At 50.1% G+C, this 9361-nt stretch overlaps 1 protein-coding gene across 3 annotated transcripts; it reads left to right on the top strand.

Moving 5' to 3' along the window:
• Nucleotides 1-1116: 1116 nt before the first annotated feature.
• LOC122388656 (very-long-chain (3R)-3-hydroxyacyl-CoA dehydratase-like) lies at nt 1117-9263 on the top strand. Of its 3 annotated transcripts, none has more exons than XM_043379912.1 (11): nt 1117-1172; nt 1295-1412; nt 2143-2259; nt 2572-2682; nt 3859-3982; nt 5134-5241; nt 5500-5627; nt 6229-6341; nt 6592-6714; nt 7256-7374; nt 7699-9263. In XM_043379912.1, exons 2-11 carry the CDS (start codon nt 1329-1331, stop codon nt 7773-7775), a joined length of 1104 nt encoding a protein of 367 aa, XP_043235847.1. In that variant the 5' UTR covers nt 1117-1172; nt 1295-1328; the 3' UTR covers nt 7776-9263. The 3 variants fall into 3 exon arrangements, with proteins under 3 accessions (XP_043235847.1, XP_043235848.1, XP_043235849.1); XM_043379914.1 differs by lacking the exon at nt 1117-1172 and adding an exon at nt 1175-1189; XM_043379913.1 differs by having other exon boundaries at nt 1169-1412.
• Nucleotides 9264-9361: the final 98 nt, after the last annotated feature.

The following is a 9361-nucleotide window of genomic DNA, read 5'->3' on the forward strand; positions in this document are numbered from 1 at the left end:
ACCAAAACTACTTCGTAAATGTTCAAATGGTTGCTAAATTCGAATTCAGCTCCAAAAACTAGCCTAGAAACATGTAAAACTCGAAAAAGTGACCCGAGGTCACTCGAGGTCACCAAAGGTCAATGACCTGACCTGACCTTCAGGTGACCTTGACACACACGGGAGTAACATCAAATCACATGTTTGAACGTTTGAAACCACGAAAAGCTTGCAAACACGCGGCTAGTGCGAGCCGACATACGCGAAATCGCGATTCCGGCCAAACAGGGTCTCGGAAAAGAGGTCACAGGTCAAAGGTCATTTGGTTCAGGGTCATGAAATTTTCAGGGTAGGTGTAAAATTGATCAATGCGAGGGTACTGAAAGTTTCGTCGCGATCGGCCGCTTTTTACGCGAGTTATTCGCGAAAAACCATGGGGGGGTCCATCCGACCCCCCCCCCTACACATGCGAGGGTTAAGACTCCCAAATCAAAGGGGGGCACGGTGCCCCAGTGCCCTCCCCGTTCCGCCGCCTATGTCTTCGAGAACCGCTCAGTTTCAAGTCGCTAAGAAGTGGATGAAATAATACAACAGCTGTAGCTCGGGCCTTGAGTCCGGATACTTCGACGCTCTCTCAACTGAGCTACGAGATAGAGACAGAAGTTGACGTAATGACATGATGTGGAAAGTGAAAATAATACCTAGGTATTGATGGAAATTTATGGACTTAGGTACGCTACAAGAAGATTGAATTGGTCAACCAATTCAAATTCAATCTACTTGTGGAGTAAGTCTATAGATTTTCATCAATAGTTACCACTTACCATTGAAGTTACTTGCTATCATGTTGATTTTATACATAAGAACCTCATTCATTTTATTTGTATGACATGTTTGAATGCAATTTTCTCAATAAGTGAAGAAAAATGTTGGTAGTGCTCAACAACACATTGGTAGTGCTCAGCTGAACATTGGTAGTGCTCGGGCATTCCCAGGCCTATACAAAACGACGCCCCTAATCCCTATAGAGTATAAGACCAACGATCAGCAGGACGTTTCGATTTTGCCTGATGACGTCATTTTCTTGAAAAATGTTTTAACACAATTCCACCTTATTTAGGACATCCTTGAAAAGCTGACTACATACACTTTTGGCGCACGAGTTTCATACCGGTGACGCGCCGATTTTAGGGGTAAGGCCGCTGGCTGGGTAGATTTTATTTTTAATTATTGCATTTCATCACTGTGTCAACTAGCCTGTCTGTTTCTGTCCCAACCATTAACTTGTTGCATTGCGATCTGTTATACTTTTCAGAATCCAGAAGCTTTGTACTCATCATTCTTCACCGATGGAAGATGCTGTGTGCCCGTTTGTCTACTGGTCCCAGACCAAAACAAAAGTTCACCTAAAAATTGATCTCAGGGAGGTAAAGGTAAGTAGGAAATGCATTTTCATTTTTGTGATGCATCAGCTCTTTTCTGGAGACAGCATGGGCATGACATTGCTCCGAACTCATGAAGTTCCACATGTGCGTACAGTGTCCCAAAATTAGTGAAGTTCGTAATTTTTAAGACCTTTGCCCATCAGAATTTGGGTTGAAAATGACATACAAATGAAAAAATCATATTTTTGCTTCCAATTTTACCAAAAGAACATTTTCCTGGATGGTCTTTTTATCCTTCACTCTACTACACCTGTATATAAAGTCACGCTGTCCCCACTTTTATGGGCCCTATCTAACCCTCAATTTTCCACTCATCCTCTTTTGGCTGAGTAATTATTCAGTCTGACGCCCAAGTGAAAATAAATTTTTTGGACACTACATATTGCAAACTCTGCTAGAAAGGAGGTAATTACCTGCTGGCAGTCTAGGCCAGCAGTCTGATTTCAAATTACCTTGGGTAGGTATATGACCTTTAGATGTGCTTGCTTTAGTTTATCAAATTGTCACAATAGTACTAATTAGTCTCATCCTACTCTAGCTTGCCTGTGTAGGTAGGTGTGGTATTTGCCTATACCCGCTCAGAACAACAATCTCGTAATCAGCAATAAGATTTGACAATTCTTTTGTGGATATTCCTGTTAATTCATGAACAACACTATGGTGCTGCCATATCAAGCTTATGTGGATAGCAGTTGAAGGGCTGTTTCCATTTGTACAGAAGCCGGATGTGGATTTACTTCCCGAGCAGCTGGTGTTCAGGGCTGAAGGTCTGGGCAACTCTGGCAACCAACTGTATTCCTTCACCCTGGATTTGTTCCAACAAGTCATACCAGAGGTGAGCAGAGCTCTGTGAATTTTGTAATGATCAACTGGGTGTGAATGCAATATGTATTCAATTGTTTGACCAGTTATTTTATTATTATTAAAGCTTTGCTATTTGGTTATAGGTACTGGTTCACAGGCATAGTTATAGTTACACACCACAATAGGCAGGGAGGGAAGGAGCTGCCATTTGTAAATGGTTGCCAGCACCATAACTGCAATAGCCTGCTGTATTTCCTGTCTCAGTAGCGCAGCACCTGGTGTAACACGCTTATTCCCCACACTCAGGAGACCCATGTAACACGCTGATCTTCCCCACCCCCAGGAGACCCAGTACCAGGTGTCAGACCGCAATGTTCAGGTCACGCTGACCAAGGAGGACGAGGAATGGTGGCCCCACCTGACTCGCCAGAAGACCAAACTCCCCTGGCTGAGGGTAAGATTGTACCAATGGGCAACAATGAATTATAGCCAGTGACCATTTGTTTGCAGTCATTAACTCATTATTTTTCTTATGTGCTCTATTTTAAAAAGTGACTATGCTACTAGGGGACCCATCCTTTGCTCAATTTTGTTATTTTATTAGAAACTGGTGAACGTTGCCGATCATTAGCGGCGGAACACCTTCAATTAAGGGGGGCACTGCCGACTTTTGGTCCCATTCTTTCCATGCAACGCCCATAGGGCTAATGTTAAAATGCCGAAATCAAAGGGGGGGGGGGGGCACGGTGCCCCGGTGCCCTCCCCGTTCCGCCGCCTATGTTGCCGATCCTTAGCAGGACTGTCCGAACAGTGCCGATCATTAGCAGGAGGACTGTCTGTGCCGCCTGCGACTCTCACGCAGAGGGCTGTGCTGACCGGGCAGCCGGCCGCTCCCCGCTCCCCGCTCCCCACCCGTGTTTACCGCCTCAGCAGATAGTGAGATGACTGACAGATTGCTGTCTGGGCAAAAACCCAGATAACTCGGGCGGTCTGGAGCGGCAGATACTGCTGACAGCGGGAAGATTGACACGCCCACACGGGCCGGCCGCGGTGTCGCCCTCCGACTGTCGCTATGTGCGGTCGGCCCCTAACTGGACCCGCCCCACCGTGCAGACGAAGGGTTACAGCGGCTGGGGAACGGCCCATATGGTTTTCGACACGTTTACTTAGCTCTGAATTTCTTCTAACTGAAGTGCAAACAATTTTATCGTGTTTGCTAACACAACACTGCCATGCTGAAAACTATCAAGGAACGTCGATGATTGCAGATCGCAATGTGATTCATCGCTGGGCGCTGGCATAATACAGTGAAGCCCTACTACATGAAATCGATCTTCTATACCTCAAGTTATAGTTGCAAACTACACAGCAGGACACTCAACATATTCGTGTTTAGTTGCTCCATCCTGACCGTGTCACGCGCTCAAGCTCCAGAGAAATTACTCGAGTGATCGGTTGAGTTCAGAAACATGATTCGTGTTTTTAAAATTGCCGACATTCAGTGTTTGAGCAACTGTTCACTGCTCATTGCTCCCAAAGTGGGTGATCTACGAATCGTAAATAAATGACTCCGCTCCTCATACCACTGGTAGCCGCCGACTGCAGCGTCCTCTATAACTCTGGCCGCCAGGTGGACTTTGACAGGTGGCGCTCGGAGAGCGAGGACGAGGCCGAGGGCCGGGACGTGATGAGCGACTACCCGGACGTCTACGACCGGCTCCTACAGGAGGAGACGGCACCGCGGGACAACAGGCGTGAGTGAGGGGAGGGGAGAGGGCGCCCAGAGACAACAGGCTTGAGTAGGGGAGGGAAGACCGCGCCCCGTGACAATTATAGGCGTGAGTAGGGGGAGGGGAGGAGACGGCGCCCCGGGATAACAGGAGTGAGTGCCTGAGTAGGGGAGGACAGGAGACAGCGACTGGCTCCTGCAGGAGGAGACCGCGCCCAGAGACAATAGGTGTGAGCAGTGCTTTCCGCGATAACTAATTTTTGGACCTGCGATAACGATAAAACGATAAGAAAGGTTTACGATAACGATAAACGATAAACGATAAAAAATTCAACAAATTAACAGCGATAGCGATAAAACGATAAAACGATAACGATAATTGTTTTTTTTTTAAACAGCGATAACGAAGCGACAAACGATACAACGATAACGATAATTGTTTTTTTAACAGCGATAACAAAAGCGATAAGAAATAGAGCTTAAATAAGTGTACTTAAAGGTTATTTGCAGATCTATACACTAAGCAGATGGCAACAGGTTGCGCGCACATACTGTCGCGCGGCATACACTGTCGATCGTCTTCCATTTTTCCATCATCCCGTTTTACATTTTATCGTTTATCGTTGATAACTTTTGTAACTTGCGGTAAGTGGAGGAGCGATAATTTTGAAAATTTAGCGATAAAGGATAACGATAACTGATTTACTTAACAGCGATAATTATCGTTTATCGTTTATCGCTCATCCTATCGAATGCGGAAACCACTGGGTGTGAGTAGGGGAGGGAGACCTCGCCCCGGGACAACAGGCATGAGTGAGGGGCGGGGGCGGGGGATAGTGCAGCGGACTCTACCGGACGGGCTGGTAGGAGACGACTATTGACCATTCGCTACTTTTGACTGGGCCCTGTACTACTACCAGTTGGCCTGTGCAATGTTCTGCAACAATATATTTGTTCACATCTTCCAGTGAAATTACAAACATGCCTTTGAGAGCTCTGCAAAAACTTAACTGAGTGTTCTCACAACAAGTCAGCGCCTTCAGTGCGAAGTATTGTTCAGAAGGCCAAAGTTCCCTCGGAGGACTCACCGCCGCCCGCAGGTCGCCGTTTCCGGTGAATAGCCTATGTGAGAGCTAACTACTTGATCGTGTACAACCTGTTCGCCACTGTTTTCAGTGAACAACTTCCGCGAGAGCTACCTGATCATGTACAACCTGTGGCAGCTGCTGGGATTCGCCGTCATCCTCGGCAAGCTGGCGTTCCGCTATAGACTCGAGGGAGAGGGTGCGTACAGTACTTCTGCCGGGGTGGCGCTCTCAGCCTGCGCCTCGCTGGAATCGCAATACTTGGATTTGTGGTGGCTGCCTATGCTGCGATCATTTGAAAATTGAAATGTGCACGATGCATTATACTGCTATCTGTTATGTTTTAATATTGTAATAGTTCTGCGCTGGTGCTAATGCATAAAACATAGACATAAATCTGTTCTACGCTAGCCCCGCCCGCTGCCCGCTGGTCTGACCGACCGCCCGCTGCTGCCAGACTCGATGCTGAAGGCCTACGACACGGTGGGCGTCAACATGAAGCTGGCGCAGGGCCTGCAGGTGCTGGAGATCCTGCACCCGCTCTTCGGCATGACCAGGGGCGGCGTGCTCGAGCCGCTGATGCAGGTACGACTGTCAGGGACTGACAGATTCATTGCAGGGACTGTCGGGGTGCGCTACTCTGGGAGGGCGGGGCAGGGGGAGCGGTGCGCTACGGAACTGACTGGCTGAAATCTGTGTCGGACCAGCTTGGTTTTATCGGATTTCGCGCAATCTTATTTTACCAATGCATTCAAGAGTCTGATGGTGTGTTGTCAGGTGGCTGGCAGGAACCTGATGTTGTTCATATTGCGGTATTTGATGTCATATCTCTGTCTCAGGAGCCTGACGTTGTTCGCGGTGTTGTATTTGATGATTTATCCCCGTGTCTGTCGTCAGGTGACGGGCAGGAACCTGACGTTGTTCATATATTGCGGTATTTGATGTTGATTTCATATCTCTGTCTCAGGATCCTGACGTTGTTTGTGGTGCTGTATTTGATGTTATATCCCTGTGTCTGTCGTCAGGTGACTGGGAGAACCTGATGCTGTTCGTGGTACTGTATGCTGTGTTTGATGTCATATCTGCCATATTTGATGTTATATCCCTGTGTCTGTCGTCAGGTGACGGGCAGGAACCTGATGCTGTTCGTGGTGCCGTATTTGATGTAATCTCTGTGTGTCGTCAGGTGACTGGCAGGAACCTGATGCTGTTCGTGGTGCTGGAGGGCGAGCCGAGGATGCAGACCAAGCCGGCCGTATTCTACCTGTTCGTCGTCTGGAGTCTGGTCGAGCTGGTCAGGTATGTCAGACTGGAGTCTTGTCAGGCAGACTGTACCTCCGGGGACCCGCACTGGCTACTGCACACTCCGTATCATCAGATCAGCTTTGCCTATAGCGCTGCTGTACTCCAGGTACCCGTATTACACGCTCCGTGTTATCAAATTAGTCATACCTTTTCCATTGTGCGTCAGGTTACCCGTACTGTCAAACCCGTGCTACCTGTCGCTCCGTATTACCAAATTAACCTCGACTATGTCGCTGTGCTCCAGGTACCCGTACTACACGCTGCGCATCATCCGGCGAGAAATATCGTTCGTCACCTGGCTGAGGTACACCATCTGGATCCCGCTCTACCCGCTGGGCTTCATCACCGAGGGCGTCCTCTACCTCAGGTGAGAACGTACCTGCCGCTCTACTACGGAGTGCGCCCTGTACCTCAGGTGATACTATCTTTCAAGGCTGGATAGCGCTATACCATCTGCACGCTTTCGGTGCGATTCTGTTTGAACTCTGGTGAGGCAGCCCCGCCTTAGCTCCGATAATTTACCTATCGTCTTACTCCTTTTGTGCCCAAGTGTATCTGGTGCATGTATTTTCCACAATTGTGTTGTAGGCTGATCTCTAACATAGAATTCACATAGAATTCTCGCCATCGGCACCCTCTGACAGGTACTGGGCAGTTCTATTATGTTAATTTTCTTTCTTGTTTACTTGTTTGATTTTACTTGGTTGGAGCTTGGTATTACTTTTAGTGGCTGCTCGATATAATGGCCAGGACTAAGCTAACGTGACCGAACCGGGTGGGGGATGGTGCCTAGTGATAGGCTGTGGGCCTTTGTGCCATCTCCCCATAACACCACTGTCGTCAACATTGTTTCTAAATAAATGGTTGTTGTTGTTGTTGTTTTGACCGCGCCTCGTCCACCCGGCCAGGGCGCTGCCGTACTTTGAGGAGACAGGCCGCTTCTCCCTGGCCATGCCGAACGCAGCCAACATGGCCTTCCACTTCCCCACCGTGCTGAAGGCGCTGCTGCTCTGCGCATTCATGCCAGGTAGGCTTCATGGTGGCGGGGAGCTCTCGGATCACTCTGGGACAGTGGGTCGACGGTGGAGAGCTCTCCGAGCGCTCTGAGACGGTGGCGATTATCGATGTCACATCGAGCACCACCCATATTCTGTGCTTGACTTGTTTGGCGGTTGAATGATAGCTTTCACAGTGCCATTGAAAAAAATAATTATATTTTATTTGGTCTTCCCACTGTGCAACTGAAGCAGCCCGGTGAAATGTTCCCTCAGTCCTCCGTTTTGCCCCAGCTACCGGCTGCACCTCTCTGGCCCCGCCCTGACCTTGGGTTCCCTCTGCCGCCGTGTTACAGGCATACTTGTGGTGATGCGGCACATGTACCGGCAGCGACGCAAGGTCATCGGACCAGCAAAGGTCAAACAGCACTAGGAGACGGGACGCGCCTGGGCAGAGGAGGGGTCTCCGGTCAGTCAGTGGCGGAAGGGAAACACGAAAACATCACGCGTGAAAAGAACGTTTATCGAAACAAGTGCGGGGTGACTGAATCACTGATGTAGAGGAGTGTTTTCGGATCGATTCGTCAACGATTTTTGTCTTCTCAACTAGTGTTTCTCATCTGTTCTTTTTTTACTTTTTAAACATTTCTCGGTGCTTATTGATAGACTCGGCTCTGATCAGTGTCAGCTAGTCCGCCGGTACCAGCTGTTTCGCCGGCTGTCCGCTGGATGGCAGCACTGCCGGGTCGCCGCGCGGACCGCAGGAGTAGGTGACCGTGGTGATGTGATATCAGGTGGAAGTGGGTCGTGTCTATCTCCCCGGATGGTCGGTGGTTCACCTACTGTCCTCCAGCGCGCCGCTGACCAGCCGACCGACGGGCGCCCCGCCCAGCGGCGGCAGCGGGGTAGTGGGCGCAGCGAGCTCGCTACCGTTCACGGTTACTGGCCGGTGGTAGGGGCGTACAGTCCCCTACCGCTGGACTCTCCCTCCTGGACCGCTGACCGGCTGCAGCGGCAGACGTAGTTCGGGTCTCGGGCCGGCCACTTGGGAGGCAGGTGGAGACTGATGAGATGCCTCCGCCGCCCCTCTCTCCCTCCCGCCTCTGTGTGGTCGGTGTAGGGGGCTAATCTGGGTCGTCAGCTGCCTGTTCAGATGCCGCCGGCGCGGTGCTATTCCCTGCTCAGAGTGTTGTGAGGTGGGATAGGCTGGTCCTGCCCTGGAGCCGACTATCGTGACTGCCACGGGTGTGACGTGTACAGAGTGGGATACGTTAATGACTAGTCGGGTACCGTTAGGTCGCCAGGGTACAGTGCAGACTGAAGGTAGGCGCTGACATTCAGTTCAGATCAGCTGTCCGGTGGCCACTGCATGTAGCGCTTAGTTGCCGGAAGCAAGCACTCGCCCGTTGGAGGGCCAGACTTATGGGTACAACGGATCAGAGGAGACACGGGGTGCCGCGGTCCCTGCCCCGCCGGTCCCTGTTAAATCAGCGACTCAATGTGCGGTACTGCACGGTACTCAGATGCTTCGCCGGCATTCGTTCGGATCTTAGAGTCACGTTGCGTTGATTTGTTTGCAATACGCTCAGAATCATATGTGAATTCGGCTCCAGTGGGGCCCGCGGATAGTTGTATGTCGCCGTGGGTTGGATGGAAACATTCACTCTGAACTCGCCAGCCGTTATCAGCAATGACTGTCGGCGAGACTAGCCTAAGACGGGTTCTAGGCTACAGATTGTAAATGCCAGTGATTACATAAATCGAATGATTGTGACGATTGCTAGTGACATTCCAGTGGCCTGCGATTACCGACGCGGCAGCCACGTAGTCAGGTGGTGCAGTCGGTGCACCCTTGTGATGTGCACTCTTGTCACCGGGATCACGGGCATTACTGTCGGTCGACAATATATTTGTGTGTGACTGAGACTGTGTGCGGAGTGGGTCTGCGGTTTCCCTATCCTCACGTGCGTCTGGGGAGCCACGGGGCTTAATTTGAAGTAATTCATGGTATCGGTTTTA

Source organism: Amphibalanus amphitrite, unplaced genomic scaffold (genome assembly GCF_019059575.1).
Source record: "Amphibalanus amphitrite isolate SeventyFive unplaced genomic scaffold, NRLGWU_Aamphi_draft 000330F_arrow, whole genome shotgun sequence".
Classification (NCBI taxonomy): Eukaryota; Metazoa; Arthropoda; class Thecostraca; order Balanomorpha; family Balanidae; genus Amphibalanus; species Amphibalanus amphitrite.